At 36.6% G+C, this 27,515-nt stretch overlaps 1 protein-coding gene across 2 annotated transcripts; it reads right to left on the reverse strand.

Annotated features, from left to right (window-relative positions):
• Positions 1-862: 862 nt before the first annotated feature.
• BRCA1 (BRCA1 DNA repair associated) lies at positions 863-27,175 on the reverse strand. Of its 2 annotated transcripts, none has more exons than XM_050911600.1 (22): positions 27,094-27,175; positions 24,914-24,967; positions 24,502-24,582; positions 23,902-23,990; positions 22,829-22,974; positions 22,024-22,129; positions 21,023-21,068; positions 19,832-19,974; positions 15,951-19,331; positions 15,194-15,279; positions 13,452-13,626; positions 10,981-11,113; positions 10,623-10,789; positions 9,818-10,143; positions 9,062-9,149; positions 7,464-7,541; positions 6,931-6,971; positions 5,512-5,595; positions 5,034-5,088; positions 3,752-3,825; positions 3,160-3,220; positions 863-2,042 (listed from the first exon to the last, which is right to left on the reverse strand). In XM_050911600.1, exons 1-22 carry the CDS (start codon positions 27,171-27,173, stop codon positions 1,939-1,941), a joined length of 5,598 nt encoding a protein of 1,865 aa, XP_050767557.1. In that variant the 5' UTR covers positions 27,174-27,175; the 3' UTR covers positions 863-1,938. The 2 variants fall into 2 exon arrangements, with proteins under 2 accessions (XP_050767557.1, XP_050767556.1); XM_050911599.1 differs by having other exon boundaries at positions 22,024-22,132.
• Between the last annotated feature and the right edge of the window lie 340 nt (positions 27,176-27,515).

Here is a 27,515-nt window from a genome sequence, read left to right on the forward strand (position 1 = left end):
CTTTATTACTGAAGCTGGAAGTCAGACTAGAGAAGTCAATATGGGTTCCATGATGGAGGCCACATCAGCTCCCCTTAAACTGTCTACTTCTCTGGAAGCATATCCTTCCTTTACCTAGCTATCTGTTTAGTCAACTGTTTCAGTTCATTCAAATCTTAAATGAGATGCAGATTACTACAAAAGTTCACAGATGATACTTTATTAGAAACAGAGTTTCCACAGATCTAGTCTAGTCACCTCCAAGGAAGAAGGGCAATGTTGCAGGTGTCGTTCCTACGGACAACTGTCTAGCTGGAGCTAGTACCTTCCCTGCTAGAAAGGACAACCTTTGTGTCAAGATCTGAGGGACAGTTTCACAATGGCAGATGCAAAACAGTCTTGCTTGGCCTTTTACTTGCATCTAACAGGCAGCATTTAGTCGTAGTCCCCCAGCTATCTTTTGAAATGTAGATTATAAAAAACCAAAAACAACCAAACCACCAATGTGGGCTCTAGAGATAAGAGGAGCATCAATCAAAGGTGAGGCCATGTTGAACAGCCTCGATAGTTATGAAATACTGTCACATAGAAGAAAACAGTAATGTACGTCAACTGAGCAAATGCTTCCAGCACTTGCACTACCAGTAGCAATGCCCAGTTAGACCACATTTGCCCCACTGAGAACAGATCTGCTTCTCAGGTTGATGGAAATTACAATTCTGACTCCAGCTCTGGAAGTCTAATTTACATTCTTGACCTCCTCCAGTAAGTCTCCACTCCCCCCGTTCCACAAAGCTGGACTTCAGATATTTTTTCATATATGCCTCAATGCAGAGACTGAGTGACTGATTCACATAAGAAGAGCTAAACAATTAGGTAAAATACTTGCCAAAATAATTTTATTTCCTTTGAGCATTCCAATATTTATAAACATACCTTCTATAACTTTCCAAGACAACCTAGCAGCATCTGAGCACTAAACAATTCTCTGAACTTAGCTACAATTTTATTTTTTTTTAAACAACAACTTTATGAAAACAAGTTCTCTTTCTGCTCTGAAAGTACAAAATTATTTATGAAGTTGAATTGCTTGGCAACAGAAACAGGCAACATATTTTCTTGTATAAAAAGCAATTCATTTTCTTTGCAGTCTCATTTTGCAGGCAGGGACTATTAGAAGCAGATTTTTATAGGGCTTATTATAGGTCACTGGGATACTAAAGTGCATCTGTTTATTATCTGTTCATAGGTGCCACATATGCTTCTCAGAAATAAGACTGACAACACTGGTATAGGCTTGCTGTTTTAAGGATCGGTTTACGTTGAGAATCAAGTGTTGGCTTTTCAGGGGCTGTACTTGTGGATAATTTTCCTGGTTAGGGCAAGCTGGCACTTTTATATACAACAGGAGAGCTGTTTGTGTAGTTTTCAACACAACTATAATCCATGGCCTAAGATTAACCAAGGCTGACGCATTAGTAATCACAAAATAATATTCCATTGTATTGGTATACAGCCTTATTCAGGGTATGTATTTATGCAAAATGAAAATATGGAGGTTACTCGGGAGTGCAAGTATGTTTTAATTCTCCAAATTGTCCTCAAGTATATAAACAGGAACTGGCTGCAATGGTAAATAATACATCACCATTTCTCCGAGGAGGCCGTGTTCAACATTTTCTAACTTTTAAAATTTGTTTTACATTAATTTAAAGGACTGTTTTGAAATTTGAAATGTTAATCTTTAAAGAACAGTGGGTAATTCCATCTTTATATGGTAATGTTGTTTAAGTAACTTTATTGTTAATAAAAATGCAGTTATTTTACTCTGAACAAGAACACTACACGCACATAATCTCTGCATAAGTGACTTAAAAATTCTCAGTCCTTAAAATAATTAACAAACTATCAGCACTGATGAGAATTTCTGAGCAATGGAAAAAGAAGTGCAGATCACCCTTAGGACACAAGGTAAGCATCGAACTCCTGGCACTCATAGCAAGCAACACTATCTAATACCCACTCTCGAGTCACCATGGCAACATTGTTCTTTTGCTGGATTGCTGTAAGACAAAGACAGAAATGATAAAACAGTTATCAGTGAGTCAAAGCAAGCTTAAGGTGAGCTTACTGATGTCTTTCAGATTAAGCTATTTGCTTTATCTTTGACATTTTAAAGGCCTTGGTAAAAAACAAGAGTCTGAAAACAGTGATGTGGTACCACTACTCCTTTTAACAATGCAGGTAATATTGCTGCTCCAAAAAGAATAGCTGTTTGGCAAATAGTCAGGCAGGAAGTTTTGAACACTACAGAATAAACACTAAAAGCAAAGAGAGCAGTTCTTGTTATCTTTTAATTTAGGACCTTGGTGACAGAGCCTCAGTTCCTGTCTGCTCAGGCATACTGAGTATGTGACAAGCAATGAGTCTCATTAAGAAAGGAGCAACAGAAAGTTACTGAAGTGCTCCCAGACTGTTCTTCACCATTTCAGGATCTTTCTTTATTTTCTCATTTTCCCAGTGCCATGGAAACTGCTGTGCTTTTTACATCATCCTCCTGCTCCATTTTTTTTGTTAAACTCCACTGTAGCCTAACTAGCTCCCATTCAGCCCTTAACTCCCACTATCTCATTTAAAAGTAAGTTAGTCTGGAACACTTGCACTTTCAAAGTCTCACGGTTTCTCTGGAGCATTTTTATTTTAAAAAAAAAAAAAAGCCCCAAAAGGCCCCCCCACCCCAAGGCAAAAAAAAAAAAAAAAGAGGCCAAGCTATATCAGTTAACGCTTTGTAGCTAGACATTTTTTCTAGACCAAGAGAATCTTGTCCCATTTGAGGCTTTCTCCTAGATCTTACTAGTCCTCCAATGGCATGCTTCTCCACCTTTTAGAAACTATCTCCAAGCAGAAAAATTTCTGTAAAGCTGATGATATACAGGACAACTGAGCCAAGAATAAGATTTGCCTGCCAGGCTACCTTTTAAGACTCTAATGCTGATTCTGAGATAATATACCTTGTCCTCCCAGATTTTTCTTCCAAGACGTACCTCCATCTCCAGATGCAGTAGGATTTTATTTTGATTCGTCTACAAACCTCTCTGATATTTAACTATTAAAAGGACTGAGGTGATAAAGACACTCAATGTGTACCGTAAAACAGTCCATGACAGTGTGTCGTTTTACCTCTATAATCCATGTTTTCCACCCAAGCATCTGGCTGCACAACCATGACAGCAGTCGAATTCTAGAATTTCAAGGTAAGAAAATAAAAACGCTACTGTTATCTGTCTGTCATTAAATCACTCTCACACCTATCTGCAGAGAGCGGTAACTGGGCTAACTCTGCTTCAGTGCATCACTTCAGAGAGGACTTTAAGAAGGAGTTGTAGAGGGAGAAAGACATTAGTTCCTAAGATTTTTCTGTGTTTTCTCTCCAGGAGTACTGTGACTAAGTTAAGGCATTAAAGGCTTTTTGCCCCGGAAAGTGAGGCTCAGTGCTGATTTCAAGAGCGATTAGCTATCTGGCCTACATAGAGTACTCTCTGATCAGTTTTCCACTACGTTAGCCTGTCTTCTAATACTGAACGGCCAGAGCCTAGAACACAAGAACTGTTGCCATGCGGTTTGGTATCATTACTGTGCGGACAGTTTTCTCTAACATACCTGCACGCATCAGTCTGACAAGCCCATGAAGGCTATGTAATCTTTCAACATGTTGTGTATTACATAACTATAGACCATTCACTATGTAAGTGTAACATTCATTAACACTCACTGTTGTGTGTGTGAACAGATGAAGTTGCTTCACGACAGAGGCACCACAAAGCTCCACCATCCATTCTAGATGTTCTGAAGAAATCAGATAAACAGTCTGTTACTTCAATGTTTTATATTGCATTGAAACTGATACTATTCCCTAAGCCCTCATGTGTTTGTTCCAAGATATAAACTATCATCATTTGAAAGAAATGTAAGCCTTAGTAGAGAATAAGTCCTTTCACTTTGCAGCCTGCTGAGGAACAGCAACTCACTCTCTTCCCTCACCCTCTAGTCAGGACTAAACAAAACAAAAAACCCCTGAAAAAGTAAAACACCACATGCCCAAAACTTAAAAGAGAAAGTCACTAACAATTTATATCCTCTTATCATAAGGATGTAAGACATGAAATTAAAATTAAAAATCAGAAGTTAGAACTGTGATTATCTCTCATTAACAAAAGTAGCCAAAGTATTTAATTTCCACCAATTTGTTGAATTGATAGTGAAGAAGATAAATAAGTCTCTCAAGTGTAAGAGCCATAATTGATCACTGCAGCAGGTGAAAGCACGGCATCCTCTGTAGTAATTACTGTAAATGTCAAGAGATGTGAGGATATTTCACCTAGTCACAAACAAAGTTATATTGGACAAATCAGAAAATACCTGCTGTATAAGCCACAAAAATGGGAAGAGAGGTACAAATATTTTAAGTAGAAAAATTCTAGCTTAAATTTTCAAAACATCTACTATACTTTATTCAGTTTTAAACTAACAAAAGGAAGCTATCCTGCCCAGCTTTTTCTTTGTATATAAACTTCTGGGTTTGTTGTGTGTTTCACTTCTAACATCTGCTGGTAGAGAGAGAAGATTACACTGAAGATGTGTCAACTGCTAGAAAAACAATACTTAGGAACTGTTTACTAAGACAGAACTAAAAATGCTCAAATACAAGTGTTCAACAGCATCTAAACCAATTACCAGACAGCATGATATTAATGTTTTTCCTTCATTGGTAGAGAATCAGACATAAACTAGATAAAAGGCCTGTTTTGAAATACAGCAAAATTACCAGAGCAGTTCTCTGAGGACATCACCGTTTCCATTCTATCTGGAGATAGAACTGGATAAAGTTCTTTACCTACACTATACCTCATGTAGGTATTTTGAAAGTTTCAGAGTAAAAGAGGTATAAGAGTATCCAAGAAGAGGTCAAATGTAAAACTCTGGTGAATGCACACAATCCCCCTCCAAATATTTTTTATGCTAAGAGTTCATTTAATTCCACTAAAATGACACACCTGTAGTCATATCAGTGAAAGGTCCATAGCAACAGATCTCAAAGTCTTTAAAGATCTGAAAAACAAGGAACATGTTAACAGAGTACATATGCTATCTTTAAAGGACAATACTTAATATGCTGGTTTCATTGCACTTCTAGGACTGGTTACCAAGCTATCACTGTTTCACAAAGTATATCTGAAGCTCTTTGTAACCTACAAAACAAAAGAATATAATCAAAAACCCCCAACCCTGTGCTATCCTATACTGATGTTATTAAAAGATAGCATTCACTCTAAGCATAGTGAGCCACTTGAGCATATCTGCTCTGCTGCTGACAGAGCTCACCTTTCATATATAAAAAATGCTTAATTTGTACAACTCTGTGTATACAGAGCAGCAGAGAAATTGGAAGAAGTTCCAGATATTCAGCTAGCATAGCCACATATCTGAAACAGTCACAGCAGGACAGGATTTTCATCCCTGATGTGCTCCTACCTTTTCAGTCAGAGACTGTCTAGCCCTCTTAGGACCTTGGTGGTTTCTCCCATTAATTACATCTCCTCTAACTTCAAAGTTCTCCTGGAACATAACATAAGCAAGCAATCAGAACCGAGAACACTTTCCTGGTCAGAGTTCTGCATCAGAATAGGAAGAGGTGATCAGATTTCAGAACTGGAAACCTTACAATTAAGTGTGTGCAGAAAATTAATTAAAAGGCTTTTCAAGAAAAATGGAGAGCAGTAATGAAAACCCTGCAGCATCAGACAATTTTTAAAGAAACAAATTACAGTCAAACTGTATAGTAGTCTAGCAAACTGTATAAAAGAAGGGGCACACTCCAAGACTATAATTAACTTATCAGTAAAGTCTCATTAGATAGAAACTAATTATCAGTACATAACCCCTAGATCTTCAACATCTATTTTATTTCAAGGCATTCACTTAGTATATAGATTAATAACAAATACAGTGCTGCATTTCATAACATCAGACTCAAACTCCCATTTCTCCAATACTTTCTTGAAACTTCTCCAAAACTTCCATGCAGTCTAACCTGCTACAAGAGTATGAAGAATAGCTGCATATTTTCAGTCTACTTGAAAAAAAAATTTTGGTTTTCATTATAATTGGAGGCTCTTCTCCTTGCTTAAAGCAATGTGAGAGTGTATGACAATGTTAACAGCTGTCCCATATTCTAGCATTCCCAGTCAACTTGGTAGCAACTTCCTCCTTTCACCTCAAGCACAGAAGGGCCTTTAATACCCCTTCCTAGGGCCTTTTTGGGGCTAAGATTTTTCTTCTTCACCCTAAGCTTGACAAAAGGGCATATGGATTTCATACCAGAAAGTGGGCATTTCTGCTCATTAGATATATGAAATCCATACTGTGTCACTGATACGACATTCTCCAAAAATCTGTACTAGAGAATGAAAATCCAAATACTACCTAGTAATACAAAAATCCACCTAAATCAGGGTCATATCAAATAAGCCATTTCTACTAGGAAAGGTAGTAAATGCTGGAATGAGTTTTCAGTAGTTGGCTCTTCTAAAGTTTAAAAACAAAACAAAACTATGTATATAGCTATGCTCCAACGTTATTTCCACAAGCAAACAATAGATCTTTTCCTCTATGCTGTAATCCATCGATATCAGTAGAAACACTTATTAAAAAATATGCCTATAACCTGTTCCAAAAAATAATAGGGACCCATTAGGTCTTCAATAACAATGAATACATATAGCCTAAGTGTGGTTTTTTTGTCCTAGCATTTGGTAAAACTAGAATCCCAGTTTCAGAGCCAAGTTTCCATATATTAAATATTTAGACAATATCTGAGGTTACTAATAGGTCTATCAACGTAACAGCATTGCTTACACATTTGACATTTCACTCTTAAGACAAAAGACCTACCTCATCCAGTATCCTTCCTTCTTTAAAAGACTGAATTACCCCTACATAAAAAGATCAGAACAGGACAAGTCATTTTATCCAGCAAAATTGTTCTTCCACTGCCAATAGTCTGACTTCATTGCTATATTAAATTGAAGGTATTTGTATTAAGGGAAACTGAATATGGTATGATGCCTGAAAGAACTTAAAGACTTTTTTTACCTTTTATAAATAATATTAATTTTGCACTAACTAACGCCATGCATCTCAGATTTAAATTAAGAGGGAGGAAAAGCTTTTGTCCAGGTGGGGAGCAATCCAGTGTGGTTATTTGAAAGCAGGAAAAGTATTCTGAAGAGAAAGAAGTTTGATGTTGCTGTTTTTTGGGGTTTTTTTAAATTTTTTTTTAATTTTAAAGTATTTAGAAGAAACTCTGCAAAACATCAGATGCCAAGACATGAAGAGATCCTTTTTTTTTTTTACTGGAACAAGTGAAGAGTACATTTGTAGTAGAAGGGCAGAGACCGTTTAGCTCCAAAATAAGTTATACTTACACTGATAACTAACTACCCATTTTCTTCCTGCAATACCCAGAAAGTACTTCAGTGTCCGTTCACACACCAGGTCCTTATCTGCAGAGCAAACAAGAACAAGATCTCTTTCAGTTTTGCCATTAGTGAAAAAAACAGCTCAGGTTATTTGTACCTAAAAGCAAAAGTTTTTTTGCTAAGTGCAGCAGCAAAATATCACGACCATCTATAGAAAGGTTCTGAAATTCTAGTGTCCTGATTCTACTAAACTGAAGGAAATGAGCAGAAACTAATCACATGTACAACTTCGGAACCCTTTTTTAGTTATTCAGTAAAGATAAGAGGCAAGAAAAAGCATGAATGCTAGTCAAGACAGAGGACACTAGCAGTAGGATTCAGTGCCTAATATTGGCATAAGCTTTTAGATGACTAGCCATTTAAGATCATCTTCTACTCTACCAGAACAGGCACAACTTCAGAAGGCAGTTTATCCTATCTGTATTTGTATGAAGACAGAACAATCTGCCTCTCCAAAAACATATGGTCATGGTGTCTATGATACACTCCCTGAAGAAAAAGGCAAAAATTGAGTCCATAGATTTGGAGTAACAGGATTTTCTGGCTCCTTTTCTATGTTGGTTTTCAAAAGCAAGAAAGGCTTATGTGATAAGACTGTATTCAAATATGAGCCAGCTAGAAGTGCTTCTATGAAGCAAAATGCAAGCACAGTATATAGCATACCCCCACACAGATTTGGCTCAAAATATTTTGCTTTTTAAGAAAGTGTTGGTTAAAAGCTAGGTGGTAGGTTCAGTAGAGAGCTTAAATATAACCTATGCCTAGACACAGCAATATAGTAACTTAATTTTACTGATGAATGTTATGCTTTTCTGAAGTCAATATAATGCTGTTTCAGAATACAATACATTTGTCAAATTTGAAACTGTAGTATTGTACTGAAGTTTCTATAAAGTTCCTTCAAGCTTTTAATAATGGGATTCTTGAGATCTACCAAAGAGCAAAAACTAATTTAAGCACCTTAATTAAGCACGCAAATAATAGTTACAATGAAATGGTAGTGCTGCTTTGTTCCTATGGAAGCACGCCTTCACTATCAACTACCATCAGTTATACATACAGTTAAGTCCCACTTCCAGTTTTCTATTAAAGATAAGTTTCTTTCAAAAATTTAGAAAGAGACAGCATTTATAATCCCTGCAAGGAATTAGGAAACCAAAATAGCATCTTATTTCCAGAATGTCTGTATCCCATTTCTTTAGGAACTATCTTGCTTTCTTTTTGGTTGGTTCTGAACTACTTCATGTTAACGTGCTGTAAACACCTGAAAATTGTGACCAAACAGCTGGAGAAAAAAAAAATTAAGTAACATTAACTTCAAATCACACAAGGAAACAAAACATACCCTCACTCTGATGCTGTGAAATAATAAGAAAGATTCCCAAGTTTAAACAAAAAAATTATGATAGAGAAGACAACAATTAATACCTTCTCCTCAAACTTATTCAAATTTATTGCTGAACTGTCTGCTTGTTGGTTAGCCTAGAGTCAAAATTCTATATGGTGTGTAAATACAGGACTTGTTCACATAGCTTGCAACAAACCTGTTTTCATTATGACATGGGTTGTTCCTTCAGTAATGTGATTAGATAAAGTGCTCTGAGTTTTTCTCGCAAACTTCTGGACCACCAACTGAAAAGTAGTTAAGAAAATTAACAGCTAGCAAAACACATTAAAAAACCCAACAACTCCAGTTTATAGGAGTATAACATAATAAGATAGTTACTTTAAAGTAATGGTTTTACTTGTGTTGGCACACAGAATGTATATTTCCTTAAAAGTCATTAATTTTGGCACCATTCAACAGGCTAGAGTAAAGAGCAGCTCTTGGTCAGTAGTTTATAAACCAAAAGCCATATTCTCCTGACAATGGATCGTAGAAACAGGTTTATTAGCAATTCAGAACTGATCAGTTACAGAAATCCTCACTATGGATCAGAATTTGGGTAAAGAAGCAACATCTGAGAACATTAAGGGAACCAACCAAACAGCCCCCTCCCCTCCAAGTCCCAAGGCTTTCTAGAAATAAAGTCCCCTTGCTTTGGAATAATGTGGTTTTCTCCTAGACAGTAGGCAGTCATTTAAAAAGTTCAAACTTCACGAAGCTTAATAGTGCCATTTACAGGCAGCATTCTTCATATTTTTAGGAGTGAAAAAGTTTGACCTGAGTTGCTGTATGACTAATCTGCAATTCCTGTAAGATTAGTTTCCATTATACTTAGACCTCTCTATGTGGAGGACTTTAGTGGTAATGAGGAATGATTAACAAGTAATCTCTAAAACTTCTGAAATATACTTACATGTTCACTTTGATTCAGACCTGATGCCACAATTGACATTTCTTTCCTGTTAGTCGCAACTGGACTTGTAGCATTTTCTTTCCCAGCTGCATTGTGCAGAACAGATATAGGAAAACACACACTTCTCTTCGATTTACATTCTTGAGCACAGCTTTTGTTAGCATTCTGAGCTACAACAGAACTATTTGTTGCTTCTGCAGTTCGAGGGTTAAGAAGCCTTACAGAGGAGGACGCGTTATTTGGACTCCTGGTCACATTTCCAGAGAGATTTGATAAGACAGATGCACTGTTTAGCCTGGTCCCAGATTTCTGCTCATCTGCATTTTCTGAAGAAAAAGAGAAATCACTCCTTGAAACAATTTCATCCTTCTTGTAGTCATGGTGGAAGGCTGTTGCTCTACCTCTTAAGTTTAAATGCTGCAGTCACTTCCTCCACTTATTTGTTTATTACTTCATCTTTGCCTCTATCATTACTTTTTCCTGATCTATAGCTGAGACACTAGAATACCTGTGAAACTTTTAGTAGTGCATCTGTCAAGAAGTACCAATTTATATGTGAGACAGATAATAACTCCCATTACTCTCAAAATGTTGTCCAACCCCATCCTGATGGGCAGCTATAAAGTTGGGCTACCAAACAAAACGAAGCAAACAAGTAACAACATCTTTTTAAATTGACCAGAAATATATAAATTTAAATCCTTGATTTACAAGAAAAAGTTGTATCTTGCTGGTATATAAAAACATGGAAAAAACCAGGAAAAAAGCAGAAATCAAAACATGTTGGATCCCTCTTAAACGTTACCTGCTTCAAGCTGACACTGACTATATTCTTGCACTGCTTCCTGCACAGGTTTTGTCTTTTCAGAAGGAGCTTTGTTCTTCAGAACACTGTCACACTGAAGGCCTTTTTCCAAATCTGGTCTCTTAAACAAACAGGATTTAGAAGATGGAAGCAACAATTCTGGAGACCTTGAGAGAGGGAAATTGGTTTTAATACCTTTTCTACTCTTCTAAGTATCAGAACCATGTAGCCACAGCTAAGCTATTGTAATTGCTCAAAAGCTGAGAAGTATTTATTTCAAGATTTTTTTTCTTTTTTTTTTTTTTTAAATACAAGATTAGAAAGAAAAGTAAAAAAAACAAAACAAAAAACCATCTACCTTTCTTTTTCTAACTCTTTGATTTTACTGTTGAGAGAATCACTTGGCATAACATGGAAATCATTGGCTGAAAATCCCTTTGAAATGCTGCATTTATGATTTTCAAAGCTTCCTTCTGAGGTTGACTCTGCCCCTTTAAAAAAGAAAAATAATTAAACAAGCAAAATAAAAGCAACTGTTCTTAATTGTTTCTTCAGATAAGAAGTCAAGCATTCTCTAAAATCTCAACCCAGATACACTTTAGAGAGGCAAGTGTCCCAAAACAGAAATCTACACAAAATACTAAGCCATTTGAAGCACGGCTAACAACTACATTTTACTTCACATATTAAATCATCTACAAAACTACGATGTCAGCTATGCATTAGGTGGAAAAAGTAGAATATAAAATAGGCCGAAGGCAAATTTACACTATTTAGTGCAATTTGTTTAGGAATCCCCTCAACACATTACTGTATCTCTGTTCACAAGCAGTAGAGAGGCATTTATTTGATAGCTAGAGATGCCTGTAATTTTTATCAAACCATCAATAACTCTGATCAGTTTAAGTTTTTATGAGTCAGGAATCCATATTCTAGCATAACAATGTAAACATGCATTGTATTAATGAAATTATTTTAAGTAGTTTTCCCATCTGAAGGAAACTAACCATTGATTTGCTGACTTAATCTTCAAGCAGTCTATTTATAGTTATCTTATGAATTTGGCCTACTGGGCTTAGAAATGTCACATTTCAAAGTCTTCTCTACGAAATAATATTCTCAAACTGTAATAAAGTTGAACGCCGTGCAATTCAACAAGCTTTGTTAACTAAGCATGGATTGTAACCAGTCTCTTAGTGTTAATTATACTGTTAACGTTTTAACAGCTCAAGATGTCCAAAAGATGAGATAGAGAGAAGGCTGAAAACACAGTGCAGCTGTTAAATCAGTAACACAAAATCACAAGAGAATTACAGCGAGTTTCTTCCGCAATAAATGGCCCTACTTTCCTGTCAGGAATCCAGGTATCAAAGCAGCAGCCACAGTAGGGAAGGATGCTGTTACATCAGATTTTTGAATGAACTGAACAAACCACTGTGTACAGTACTTTCAAAGGCTCAGCCTCTTCACTTTTTCTGTCTTAGCTCCCTTTTCTCCATGAAGGAGCTTCCTGATGCAGACTACACTCTGACAACAAAAACTAACTTACTAACACACAAGCAGAAGACCTATTGGTACAGCTGCACTATATTGGCTGACAATTTCAGATTTTTTGTATTTTTTTTTAAGATAGAGGTTAACCTAAAGGTCTCATACCTTACAGTGTACAACACCATCATTCAGGAGATCAAAAGCAACCTACAGATCGTTTTGTGATATTTGACTAGCACCCACAGCAGTGATGAAAGCCTTTGAATTTAGATAGAAAAGACTCTACAGTGAAAACTATACGCAGTAAAGGCATGATAAGACACTAAATAACTTTGAATTCCAGGATGTTAAGTTATTCTAGCTGCCCTCAGAAAAGAAAGATAACTGACTGAAACAAGGCCACAGAATTAGAAATAAATTTTTAGCAGCAAGTAGGATAATAAAGCACTGGTACAATTTATCTAAGAATTCAATAAGCATTACATCTTTGGAAATCTTTAAATCAGCATTGGGAGCCTTTCTAGAGCACTGAGAAGTTCAACAATGAACATCTGGACTTACTGTAGGCTTTGTTCAAAGAATGCTCTATGCTCTGTTGCAGATAGGTTGTCAGAACAGTAATCTCAGTATCTGTCTTGCCTTAACAAAGAAAAACCTTAAATAAAGCCCTCTCACTATTACTTACATAGCTGGTAGCAAGTCACTTTATCTTCAATATACAATAAGCCTTTGGCGATTACTAAAGTATTCTTCACCATTTATTTACTGCCTTGTGCACTTTCCAGCTAGGAACTGTGTGTTCATGTCCTGTTCAGGGGATTTACACACCACTACAGGTATTCTCTTCTTTGCCCATCAGCAGCCTGACCTGTACTGTATTACTTTTGACAGCCAATACATACCTAACCTAATTTCTGTCTTGTTCCTTGTATGCTAAAGGACAAATTCTACCACAGCAATAGAGGCCAAGTCCTTTTGGGTGTTCAGCCACTTTCCCAGTCCCTTACCCATTCCAGTGAAAGAAAACAAAAGTACAACTAGAACTGACAGAATAGCAACATGGATTAGTACTGCCAAGCCATAAGGCCTACTCACACCATTTATACAATTACACCATGTAATCTCACACAGATCTGTAACAGGAGTTTTTTAGACTAAGTGTAGTACCTAAGTTATAAATAAAACATGTATGTCTCACTGAACAGCTGAATTTAGGTAAAATTCTGCTAACATATCAATTTTAAATTAATACTATAATTTGTGATAGAGGGAAAAAAACTAGTAATAGTCACACAACTGTTTGTAAGAAAGCTGGGAAAGGTTTTCATTGCTATTTACCTCTTTCTTGTCTCATTTGTTCCACTCCAAGTGTTCCTTCACTACTGGAATGTGGCAGTTCCCTATGGATAGGTACAAATTCACAGTCCTGACTTCCATGCTGCTTTAGCACTGCTTCAAGTACAGCCATTTCTTGCTGAAGTTTTTTTAGGTTATTTTGCATAGCATTCTTCTGCTGCAAAGGATACACAATTGTGCCAACATTAGCAAACTCAGTTTTAAACAGTAAGATGAAACAAAATTATTTTGAATTAGTTTTTACCATGTGTTCAAAAGGTGACTGTGGTGCTTTTACTGTAACAAATAATGCACACATGCTACATCAAAAGCAAAAAAATCCAAACAACTGCACAGTCATTTTGCTGTTCAAATTATTTCCATTTAGACAGCTCACTGGAGTTTAATCAGTCAAGAAAAAAAAAAAAAGAACTTCTGCACAGATTTCTTTAGAAGTCATTTTGTCCCAACTGCATTAGTTTGCATTAGCAAACATCAAGTATTGAGTCTCTGCATTTTCCATCATTACTGAAAGCCCCAAAGACTGTTTAAAAGGAATAAAATATTTCATCCTAACTCTTCCTTACCTTCTCTCTCAAAAATTACAATACCCTCTATTAAAAACATGCCATATACACCTCCTTGTAAGAAGAACTCAGGGCTTCAAAGGATCCTTTTAGAAACCTAAAGCCTTCACCATACAGGATAAAGCAGTTTCCACAGCACTGAATACTACATTTGTAGCTCTAGCACTGGCACCATGTGGAACTTCCGTGTTACTGAATCAATAAAAAACCCGCAACGAAACAGAAAACCTCCACCACACAACAAACCAAAAAATTCCCCACCCATCCATACTGCCACTATTCCATTCAACCCAGGCATATCCTAGAATCTCTATCAATGAAGCTACATCAGGGAGCAATGTCCTGCCAGTTGACCACATTTTGCACTGATGTGGTAAACAGAACCACCCATAAAGCATAAAAATGAAATTCAATCATCTTTGACATACATTAAAACCCATAGGGCTGTTAATGCTGAAGAGAGAGATTTAGCATAAGACCTATCTTGAAGTTACAGAGGACAAAAAAACCCCAACAAAACCCCCACCAAACAAAACAAAACCAAAAACCAAAACACACAACAAAAAACCCCAAAACCCCCACACCAATCACCCAATACATAAAGTTAGTCCATTAAGCAGTAATCAGGAAATTAATAGTAGAGAAAACATACTGTGCTAGACACACCTTTCATTGGACACTGCCTGTTGGGTCTTATATCTATAATATTCTAATATGGAATGATTTGATTTAATCTTTACCCTTAGAAGGCAAGTCTCCATGCTTCTAAATATTATAATATAGCAAATCCAATCCTTATCACCAATCATAAATTCCTACCAATGAAGCTTTTAAATACAGGAAGCTGAGGTTTCCAGCATTGGTCCAGTGTGGAGATTCATTAACTAGCATCCCCCACAATTAAGCACTATAATCAATACCACGTAACAAGTTATGGCCATTAGAATGTAATGTTACCATAGAAGGCAAAATTGGACAAATAATGGCATAGAAGCAGTTCTACAATTCTTCATTAATTATGCTCTTGGAAGTAATCTAGCAACACAAAGAATTATGATGAAAGCAGTTTCCCACTACACTGACTTCACAGCTTTCATGTACTTGCTTATATCCTAGAATGCAAACTACTTTTAGAATTTAGCGCATAAACTCACTTACCTGTGTAGTAAGGATTTCACCCTGAGAGAATGGTCCACATGAATCTTCTACATTACTTGTTTCACTGTCATATCCAGATGCTTCACCTTGAAGAAGGTGGAAGAAAATCTGAGTTAGTTAAAGAAAAAAAAACAACCCAAAGATTATCCATATTCTCTTGCCACACAGACCTTTTAGCCAACTGTTAACTGTAATGATAAAGTGACAAGTTTTGAAAATGCTTAAGTTAGAAGCGCAGATCTACTTTAAGTGAACGTTTTGAAGAATACTCTGTCACACATATGGCAAAGTAAATAGAACTCAAAGTGTTTCAACAGCGATGAAAGTCCTCAATACTTATGAAAGCCATAAAAAGGTCAAAATAAGCACTACAGAATTCTACAGCCAATTTCAACAAACATTTCATCTGGGGAAACAGCTTAGGTAGGCTTTATGAAATTTTGCTGATAGATGCAAGTATCACATTGCAGTAAGAAAGCTAGCGTTTCACTCAAAAATTAATTCCCATCAGACAGACTCAGTCCGACCTCTAGTACCCAGTCTATTCATTTTTGCTCTGAACAAAGAATACTGGAAGAACTTAATTGTCAGGAAATAAACCACTGAGGGCTTTTTGTTTGATTGTTTAGGGCTGATACATTCCTTTGAAAGAGCAAGCACCACATAAATACAGACCAAAGTTCCCACGCAAACACCAAAAACCTAGGTGCAATGACATTACAAACACAGCCGCAGAGATAAAAATCTTGGTTTGTACCTAGGTTTGCTCCCATGTTTGGGTCTTCTTGGCATTCATCTTTGAAGTTAGTTTTGTTTCTCTTCAGCCCTCCATTAAAACTCTGAAAAGTTTCTTTACTCTCATTCACATTGCTCACTTGTTTGGATGTATGAACTTGTATTAAAGGTTTCTTCAGCTCTTGTGCTCCATCAACTGATTCTTCAGACACGTTGGACTGGGAAGAAAATAAGTTGACGGAACATTCTGACTCCTGGCTTGGTGAACCACACTCATTACTTAGGGCAGCTTCAGGCATTTTCTGCATATTATTGTCATCATGACTTCCATTGTGAGGCAACGTGATGGGACTTACTGAAGACTCTACCACAGAAGTCACTTGTTTATTGATCTGCAAAGGTGTGCTTACTGATTTGCCAAATATTAATGTCTGAAAACACGGTAAATCTTCATCCTCGCTAGATTCTTCATCTGAAGATTGCAGTTTCTGTGCTCTTCTTCGAGATCTTTGGATACCTTGAGATCTTGGCTTAGAATTAGCGTGTCTATTGTGTAGCTCTTTTACCAGGGCATTGTCACTTCTTTTTACAAACACAGCAGATCTCTCTCTCCTATCAGTTTCAGAAAAGCTGGTGTTCTCTTCAATATCATCATCAGAGCACAGTAAGCCATCAGGGGTTTCAGACAAACCTATAAAATCACTATTCCCTTTAAGAGGTTCTTCTAGAGCCTCAGTAAGTAAACACTCAGGCATCCCTGTGCTAACAGTTTGGGTTGCTTGTTCTTCATTCCCCTTTACTTGTTTTCTTTCTCTTTTGCTTTTTTTCCCAATGACTTCACAGCTGAATTCAGCAGGCCTTTGCTGACAAGTTGCAGGACAAATCATTGATCTGGACTGAAAATGTAGTATTGGTCCTTTGCCATCAACAACTTTGGCCTTTCCTGCTTGATTGCTTTCTGCACTGAAGCATATTTCATCAACTGTGTTTAAATCGGTTCTTTTGAAAATGTGCTCTTCTGTATTACTCTGATCACTTTGGCTTCTGTTACTTTTGATTGGATTCTGTCTCAACTCGCTTTCTATCCCTGTGTCAGTTGACACTGTCTTTTCATTTCCCCACTCTCCTTTTTGCAATCTGTTCTTGTCTTTAGTCCTAGCAGTACCCATTCTTACTGGTGTCAGATTCCCTTGATTTGCAACCTGTGAAACGTATTCTTTATGTTCCCCTGTGTGCATACATTCAGTGTTGCCGACAAAGCAAGTCACAGGACTAACACAAGCAGATTCGTAAGTCTTAAGTGTCTCTTTCTCACAAACCCTACTCAAGCTTTCAGCAGTTGTTTTCTCTTCTTGCAAGTCTTCTGTTTTTAAATATTTGCTATGCTTATTTTCTACCTTAGCAGCACACGGTATCTTTAAAGTTTCAGAAGCAGCATCTTCTACTGCACATGCCTTCATGGGAGTAGGATAAAGGCTAAATGATAGGCGTTTTGAATGCCTAAATATATTTCGCAGATACTGTGTGTCTAACTCACTATCTTCAGCTTCCTTGGTCAATTCCGAAACATTTTTAGCCATTGGCAACTTTTCAGTTCTGAAGTCCCCTGGAATGTTTTGTGTATCATGTCCACTATCCTGGGGAAAAGTAGTACGTGATTCAGTCATCTCTTCAGTCGAGTGGGAAGCAGTTTGCACAACAGCCACTGAAGGAGCCTGTACGAGGAAAGGGCTACCTAGTATTTCACCTTCTTGAGAACCTGCATCAGGTGCAAAGGAACTACAATTTGAATGCTGACATGAAGATGTAGGATCGAAGAGACTTTTTCCAGTTTCTGCAGTGTCAGACAAATTCTTTAGACTAATCTGTATTTCATTTGCTTCCAGATCACCACCCTTCAGATTAGTGAGTGGCTTGTAACCCAGCGTACCCTGGGGTTCACACAGGTCTTTGCATTCAGAAGCGTGAACTAAGACATTCCTCTGGAGCCCAAAGAAAGACCCATCATGATCACTGTCATACTTTCTGGCTCCCTTAATTGCTACTCCTTTTCCTGTTTCTTCTATCATTTCTTCAGAAAGTAACTGAAGCCTCCTGCTGCGCCTGACTTGTCTTTGCTCAGAATCTACTTTCCTTGGTTCTTCACTGCTTGGATAGCTATCGATCTGTGGCTCAGCTGGATCAGGGGAAACAGAGTGTCTATCCACTACTAACTGTAGAGCACACATGGTTCTAGTAGAACGCCTGCATCTTTTTGCTGCAGAACTTCTTTTTTTAGTGCTTTTCTGATCACAGTTATTCAGTTCTAGCTCCCCATCACAGTGCTTGTGAGTCACCTTTTCAGTAGCTTTTTTCCATATGGATCCTCCTTCCTCAAGTTCTGCTAGTGTATTATCCTCTCTATTCTCAGAGAGGTAACTCTCATTAACAGCAGAACTTTCATCACTTCTTTTCTTTTCAGCATCTCCAAGGGACCAGTTAACACTTTGAGGGCACCCATCTGCCTCTTCTATATCTTTTTTCTTGATGAAATCCTCAGGTTGCAGGACACGGGCAGTCTTCCTTTTTCGTTTTAGTCCGTCTTTGCTGGAATTATTCAAGCACTTCTCATCAGCAGCCACATCTTCCTTTTTTGTAGTAGGTAAAATGTCTCTCAAGATAATAGGGGGATTTGCCTTCCTCTCTCTTTTGTATGTTTTCCCAAATATTTTGTCTTTGATGCTATCTGCTGTTTGTTTTGACCATCTCTTGTTTCCTTCAACCACTGCATTTTCCATGGAATCTACCATAGGGTCAGTCTTTTCTGAAATACAGGAATCTTTATCTGATAAACATGTATCTCCTTCACCTGAAACATCAGTTGCTCCAGCAGAATCATCCTGGGAAGAATTGGAAGACAGAATCTCATTGCTTTTTGAAAACCATTCATTGACTTTCTGAATGCTTCGCTTCAGTCTCTTCCTAGAGACTTGATTCAGGGTAGCACAGTGAAGTGTCTCTGGCTGAAGCAGTTTCTCCAGAGGAATTTCTTTTTCATGGGAAGAATCATTCTCAGGTTCATACATTTCCACAGCTTCCACACTTTGTACAACAATATCTATTTCCTTGGCTTTATCCAACTTGCTCTCTGAGCTATCTTTTAAGTCAAACTCTTTGCTTTTACTATTGCACTGAGTTTGCTCTGCATCCATTTCTTCTGTGTTCTTAAAGAAAGATGTGTCCCCATTCCTTAAGGGACTGGCATTACCTATTCTGTCACACTGCTCTGTGAGTAGGTCTACAGCAAGAACATTCAAAGGAGAACTCCGGTATTCAGTCATATTCACTTGGCCAGGTTTGGCATATTCAGTGATGCTCCGAGTGCTTTTCTTGCTCAAGCCTTCCTTCGAGAAATCACTCTCACCTGAAGATTTATAGGTATTATAAATTATTAAGCCCTATTTTACATGCACAAGAACAATGACAAGCTTAATGGCTACTTTGTTTTAAAAGAACTGTTCTTATTTCCCCCCAAAACAGAATATTACACTGCACAAATCTCCCTCTAGAGAAAAAGATCAAATTACATATGACATATGCTCATCCAACTTCCTACATGAATTACCAAACAGTGCTCTCAACGTGTATTACAAGGGATAATATGGCTTATGCAGAATAGAATAAGTTTTGCACTTTGATCAAGTTACTTTTTTCCCCTTCTGTTCCTGTGCACAGAATATCCACATTGTAAGTATCTAGTCTACCGGTATAGTCTTGTATTATACTGTCACTAGCTGTAGGCATCAACAAAACTACAACATACAAGACTGTAAATATATATATTTAATCATGTGAAATCAAAACGTTAACTTGTGGTCTTTCTTTCAAGCTTAATCATTTTTGTCACCAAAATAACAAACACACCTATGACACTTGGTAGAACTATTTCTTTAGCACCCAGCTTGTCAGGCTGTGTGTTGCAAGAATATTTATTCCCCTTCTCAGCACTCTTAAGTTCTTCTAGCTTTTCTTGAGATGAAATCTGAAGTGCTTCTTTGTCTTCTAACCTGTTGGGAAGGGAAATCTACTTTCATTACAGAGAAAACCACAATAGACATAATAGAAGATGATACTTAATTTTCCCTTTTTGCTCTCTGAAAGTTTTTGGAGAAGTCAGGCTGCATGATTGACACTCGCCACAACTAGATCCCTTCAGAGTTTCAGGCCATTTCTTTAAAAGATCCCCTCCCACATTCCTGAATTTAATGTTTACTTTCTGAAGCACAGTACATGCTTTTCTCTTGAAGATCTAATGTCTGTGTAAGCAACAAAACATTTAGAAAACAGCCTGAAAGCCTATTTGTCCTGGTTTTGGCTGGGATAGAGTTAATTTTCTTCCTAGTAGCTGGTATAGTGCTGTGTTTGAGAATAATGTTGATAACACACCAATGTTTTAGTTGTTGCTAAGTAGTGCTTATCCTAAGTTAAAAATTGTTCAGTTTCCCATGCTCTGCCAGCAAGCAGGTACACAAGAAGCTGGGAGGGAGCGTAGCCAGGACAGCTGACACGAACTAGCCAAAGGGATATTCCACACCATAGAACATCATGCCCAGTATATAAACTGGGGGGAGTTGGCTGGGAGGGGCAGATCGCTGCTCGGGCATTGGTCACAGTGGGTGGTGAGCAACTGCATTGTGCATCACTTGTCTTCTCTTGGGTTTTACTTCTCTCTCTTTTTGTTATATTCCTTTTCATTACAATTATTTTTATTTTACTATATTGTATTTTATTTTAGTTATTAAACCGTTCTTATCTCAACCCACGAGTTTTACTTTTTTTCCCTGCCCCAATTCTCCTCGCCATTCCACTGGAAGCGGGGAGGAGTGAGCGAGTGGCTGTGTGGTACTTAGTTGCTGGCAGGGATTAAACCACGACAATATTATACAACAAACTGGTAGGAGTCAGCTACCCATTCTACTCTGATGCCCTCAAAGTTGAAAATCACTTGTCAGCTTGAAGAATTCTCAGTCCTATGCTAAGAAACTAAAACATAGGAATGAGAATACTGAACTATTGTCTTTAGAAAATATGAATTCCTTAATCACCTTTACTTACCCAGCATTGCTTGCCTGTTTAAAAAGCTCTTCAGATGAATCAGAACCTAAAAACAAATCAGCTGTTACTCTGGTTGAAATGATTCAGAGAAAGATGACTTGCCAGACTGAGTGTTTATTATCACAGAAGCATGCGTGCTTAGTTCTTTCTAGAGGTAGATTCTTTCAACTTTTATCAGATGAAATCAAGTTCGATTGTGCAGCATTTTACCTAGTTATAATGATTACTATGTATAAATATCTACATGGCTCCAGCATAAAATTCTGTTTAAATACAGTGACTGGTAACAGAGAGCCACTAAGAGTTAATTAGCTAAGAGTTAGTTTTTAATTTCTAAATTTATACATGAAACAGCTGCTAGTATTTAGAATTTTGAACTGGAAGTCAGAGCAATATTTTTTAATATCTGTCTTGAATCCTTTGATTGATCTTGGCAGAAGCAATAAGGAAAAAAGAGAGGCAATGAACACTATCTGTTAAAAGGAGCAATTCCTTCCTTGAAGGAACATGGAGAAAATAAACTATGCATAGCACCTATCTTGTTTCTTGCAGCAGTCAGCACCAGATAAAAAGGAAGTTCTGAAGAGCTAGGATAGACAGAAATGCAATATTCTTTTCTCAATTACATTTCATTCTTATCTCTGGTTATTAACTAAAGCCTCAGGCACTGGTGACAAGGCTTAATATTCTTTAGAAAACAGTAGTTATCATTAATTATAACAACTATAACTTTTTTCACATCTGTAAGCATCTTCTCTTCTTTGGATCTTGTATATTGAGCCTTAAGATTTACTACAGCAGTGTTATTTCCTACAATATAATAAATTATGTAAAAACCCCTTTGATTTATCAACTTGGAATTGTCCATCATTTGTCCCATTGTTCTCATTTTGGGTCTTAAGGAGAAATTAGTGTTTATAAAGACTGAATTTCATCACCTTTCATTACTTTGCAAGCATTATGCATAAGCTCAACTAGTGTGGATCTACAACAGATCTTACCAAACTCTATATAAATCCCTTTTTCAGAGTCACATTTCTGGGTTTTGTTTCTTAGGGGACACCTTTTGACCCTGGTATCTGTAAGCTGTGTATCCACATTAGCTTCCTGCTGACAGAAGAAGAGAAAGGAATAGTTATTTGTAACAGTAGGCTATTTCCAAAAAATAAGTAGTAATTATTTAAACTACAGCAGGGGAGCCTGATACATATGAACTAAGTATTTAAATTGGCAGCCTCTATACAAAAACCCAATAGATTGAATTTATCATACTGATGTCAGTAATGGAATGTGTTAATAGAAACAATTATCATGAATTTAACAGCTCAAATCATTAACAGTTTTATCTTACCTGACATTCTGTTCAGCATTGAGCAGATGAGACAAGAAACAACATACCATCAACAAACTCATACACACAGCAATCACCCTAAGTTGAGTAATGTCTTAAGAATTCTTAAGACATATTTATGGTCTTACCACTAAAAAAGTAAAAAACCTACCAATAGTTAGACAGCCTCATTAAACAAGCAGTACGAAAAAGCCTTCAATCCTAGTTTCAGTAACAGAATATATTATGGCAATATTATCTTTAAGTTCAGGTCGTTTTACGCAAACAACTTTTTAAAGTAGGTTAGGAAGTCAAAAATATTTAGATGTCCTTGTCTGGAATAATATTCAAGTCAAACAGTGATCTGAAAGCAAACCAAAATCTCCTACTCCATTCATTTATGCACATGCATGTATACACATTACAAATAAGATACTAAACAATCCATAAAAATAAATTGGGGAAAAAAAAAATACCAAGGTGCTGTTTTCTTGTCCATTTTCTTTAGCACTTTTTTTCCTGTTTCTGAAGCCCTTACTTTGAATGACAGAACTTTCTTTACACAGGAACTCAGCAGCAGTGGCTTCTGTGGATGTTTTAGGAAAGTGACGACTGTCTAAAACTGAAAAATGTCAACAGAAAAAAAAGCAAAAATATTGAGCATGACAACAGGTATTATATATTAATAAAATAGCCTTGCATAGACCCTATACAACTAGCACATATACAGCTAAAATACAATTATCAAAGAAAGAAATCTAATTGAATTACTACTCTGATTGTTCTTTATGAGTACTCTTCAAGTATTAAGTAAAATCTTGATCTTGCCAACTAATTTTCCCAACCAATTTTGCTTATTTGGATAATCTAGCAAGAACAGGATCTAATACTAGTGATTTTAGAATGACTGAACAAGTCGAAAAGAATTTGAAAAGAAAGTCTAGTTTTGATAGCACAATATCCTAAGGAAAAAAAAAACAAACCAAAACCCACAAACCACCACCCGCCCCCAACAACAGTATCTTGTTTCCCAAAACATAAAGAAGCATGTGTCTGACTTGCCAATACCCTTCACAAGGCACTGAGTACTAGAAAGGATAAATTTGGATTCCAAAAGGATATACCTGAATGGGACAAGTTATAGCACAAGTTATATACACTGTTATAGCACTTGCTAATTCAGGCTTTAAGACTGTCTAAGAAGTTAAAGCTGCAAGGTTGGGCATAATTAAGAGCAGGACTTTGCCACACAGTTATAGATTAAAGATTATTTCATACAGACTCAGCCATATTTCAGGAACTGAAAATAAGATTGGTTGCAGTCATCAAATGCACAGTAAAAACCCTTAAGACTGTTCAAGAAGTTGTTGTAGGAAAACCTTGGGAACTTAATGGAACTTGTGCTTCTACATCCAAGAAAAAGCTTTTGCTAATTCTTCCCATATTGAGCACTGCACAGTAAATGAGATACCCTGCAAATAATGATGACACAAATGTCAAAATCTTATTTAAAAAAAAAAAGTGGGGGGTATACATTCACAACACTTACACTTTACTCCACTGTCAAGCTCAAACGCATGGATAGTTTCCAACAATCCTTCAATTAGTTGCTTAAATCTGGAATTTTCTTTCAGACTTCTGAAATAACATCACCACATGGGTTGTTTTAAGACAAATGTATGGGTCAACTATTAATAGTTCTCCTAGAATTTAAGCTGAACAAAAAAAGGAGTAAAAGTCTAAAGTGGAAGATGAGAGAATGAGAAATTGTTGCCAAGGAATAACAACACAATTCCCCAAAACAACCATTACTACGGGAATTAAAACTATCACAAAGTGAAAATTTCGTATTTTTCCTCACCTAGGTTCAGCACAGAGAAACTAGTTGTAACGATTGAACAATAATACAGTCTGTACTTGATAGCACAAACATTTGCTAAGAATGGTGTCTTCACCTATGATGACTTGAAAAAAGTTTATATTGAGGTAAGGCACTAAAGAGTTACTCCTTTAGAAACTGACAGTTTACTTAATAACCACCTTTTCTTGTTCATTTCAGTCTTCTGCTATGACACTGTTAAGACAATGATTAACTTGTCCTTAGAGTTCAGACTTCTCATCCTAAAGCCCACTTGCAAAGATACATTACCTCTTGGTAACTTCAGTCTTACACAGAGGACACTGTATCACACCTTTTTTCTTTTTGCTGAGGAGTTTGAACATGCAGAACCTAGGAAAAAAGCATAATTACAATGGTAACAAAAGGGAGGATTTTATTTTCTTTAAAACTGATCCTAGGTGTGCACCACCTAGTAGAAGTCCTTCATTATCAAGTGGAATGCCTGTATTCTTGTTCTGGTGTTACGATGAATTAATCAATCCCCTTTGATACATCTGTGAAACTGCAGTTATTTCTTATTCAGACTTGATTTTTCCCCTAGAATAGCTACATATTAAGTTATTGAAACACAGTATACATCATTAGCACTAAAGAAAAGAAGTATACATGGAGAATAAGAACAGATTGACTAAGCATTCCAATTACAATTTTCTAAACCTACCTGCAGAATATGTGATCACATTTTGTTGAAACTGGCTCTTGTACCACATCCAAGCTACAAAAAGAAACATGAAGGAAAAGAAGAACACCAAAGTTACATATAAAATAGGAGCAACAAAATAAGATTCAGAAATACAGTCATTTTTCTGAACTTAAAAAACCACAACCTTGGTGGGGAAGAGAAGTAGGACACATTTGACAATTTTTTATTTGAGAACCAGGTACAGTAATGAATACTGTCATTATGTGATATATACATATCTATTAGCTCTTCACAATCTTTGTCTGCCTCTGGCAAAAAGACAGCATTTTCTGGAAATGCCAATTCAGCAGGGCAGGAAACTTGGTGTTAGAACACCAACGTCGTCTTTTTCAACACTGACCTCCTGTGACAAGAGTAAAGGACAGTGTAATTCTGTTGGATTCAGGAGCCCACTGGACTCTTACTATGTTTGTATAAACCAAATGCACAGGTGTGTCAACAAATAAATATTGAAGTTATTCACTTTTTCCCTGTGGTTTTCTATTCTAAACCCATTCCTGTCTAGCACAGTGTGAAAATTAACATTTAACCTGATACTACAGCTCTCAGAAAAGCTCTAACCAATTCACTTGTTCAACTCACCTTAAAATATAATCTACCTTGAACACATACTAAAAACAAACAAACAAAAAATAATTTAAAAAAATACTGCTCTAATTTAGGCATACATTGTGTTACAAACCCTAGTTACATAAGAAAGGTTTCATGAGTTTCATAGACTGGGTATGTACATAAGGAAACCTCCCTGTCATTGTGTTCTGTCTACATGCTAGTAGTATGTAAAAAAGTTTATATAATGACTCCAATTAAACCACCACAACAACAGAACTTGGATGAAAACAGCCAAAACAAATATAATGTTATTACTGCAGAAGTCTAACTTGTGCCTATAGCAAAACATACACCAAGAGCCAAAAGCAGCCTCAGTATTACTTTTGCATGCAGTATTCATTCCCCAATCTCATTCATTCATATTTTGGGATGTTTTAATATTTTAATTTGCCATAATAGAGAAAAAAGATTATACCTTTATGCCTTAATGTCACATGTGGAAATAAAGCAAGACAGGCCTGACCTCACCATATTCACAGCCTTCTGCCCAGTTAATAACTACCAACAAAACTGCTAAGTGCATTAAAATCCTGGTTTTGAACTGCCATTCACAATGTGTCTTGCTATTTAAGCTAAACAGTACACACTTCCGTGATCTTTACTGCACAAATACAAAAAAAAGTACACATTGAAAAATCTCCATTCCGTGTTGAAGTCAGCTTCCTCCCATCAATCAGCAGTACCAGACTGTGTAAAATCACTTTCAGAGATATTTCATTATTCCATCACATTCCACATGCAATAAAGAACAGATGTAGGAAATAGTTTCTATTCTAGCTCTTGTAACATTGTTTAAGTCAATGAATAACCAAGTCAACCATCCAATTGTGATACCTCAGCAAAAAGCATGCTGCCTCTTCAGAAAAGTTTGGATACAAGTTTTTTTCTGCATAGCACTACAGACATTCTATGCTTTCTGCTCTGTGCCTTTGTAACAGATGTTATTACCAACACAGAAATTATTTTGGTTTTCCAATGGCAGTAAAGTAAAATCTTTCCAAATGGATTTAAAATGTAAAGATTTAAAAACATTTGCCACCATGGACAAAATAACTTCAGCAGTTTGGTTCAATAGAAGCAAGAGTCTTTCAAAAGCTTATCAGACATTCTAGGTATCTAGGCTTTAACTAAAATCTATGCTATTTCAGCATTTGTTTGCATTAAAGAACTACAGACCTCACTTACCTTTTGGAGACAAAGGACAAAGATCCAGGCTGCTTTACAAACAATACTCTAATCCAATCAGCTATAATTTTTTCCTAACAGGATAGAGAACTGATACATTTAGGTTGTTATAGAAAAGCAAAATTTACTAGGACAGAAGAGCAAAATACAAGTTCTGTCTTGCACTTTCTCACTGGAGCCTTACAAAACATCAATATACTTAGCCTTAAAATACAATTCATTTTGCTTTCTGATAACCCATAGAACTGACAAAGCATTTGAAAAGAAAAGAAAGAGAGAGAGAAAAACAAAAGACTCATTAACTATACTAATATAGAGTTCACATTATTCTCCTGGCATACCATATTGGGCACTCCAAGTTCTTCTGCATAGCTGAAAGCACATTTTGTACATCTCCAATAGCAATCACTGACAAGTCCATCCTTCACATCCAAAAATACTCTACAGAAAAAAAAAAAGTAATCAGCTTTGTTTCTGATCTGTTGCATCCTGTGACCATGTTTTCTCCTGTATGTCTTTTCTATAACATGCTGAAGAGTATCGAATACTTAGCTGCTATTTCTTGAGTGAGGCTTTATAGCATTGGTGGAGTTCTTACTCTGAATGTTTACAGCTAAAACCTGTGGTCAAAGGGGCAAACTGAAAGGGTTTACAGAAGTAGCATTCAGCAGAAACTCAGCAAAGGCACACACAAGCATAACAGCGAAAAAAAGGAGCTTTCTAGGTGGAAGGGATGTAAAGGAGACAGCAGATGTGATCATGC

This window comes from Gymnogyps californianus, chromosome 28, assembly GCF_018139145.2.
Source record: "Gymnogyps californianus isolate 813 chromosome 28, ASM1813914v2, whole genome shotgun sequence".
Lineage (NCBI taxonomy): Eukaryota > Metazoa > Chordata > Aves > Accipitriformes > Cathartidae > Gymnogyps > Gymnogyps californianus.

What these genes read in the sequence shown, in the direction of transcription:
- BRCA1 (XM_050911599.1), bottom strand. Translation starts at nt 27,173, where the DNA reads ATGGACTTGTCAGTGATTGCTATTGGAGATGTACAAAATGTGCTTTCA. An exon ending in AGTTCTACCAAGTGTCATAG is followed by an intron (nt 19,332 to 19,831) that starts GTGTGTTTGTTA and finishes ATAAATCTTCAG; the next exon opens with GTGAGAGTGATTTCTCGAAG. An exon ending in GTGAAATCCTTACTACACAG is followed by an intron (nt 13,627 to 15,193) that starts GTAAGTGAGTTT and finishes TATCCTTTGCAG; the next exon opens with CAGAAGAATGCTATGCAAAA.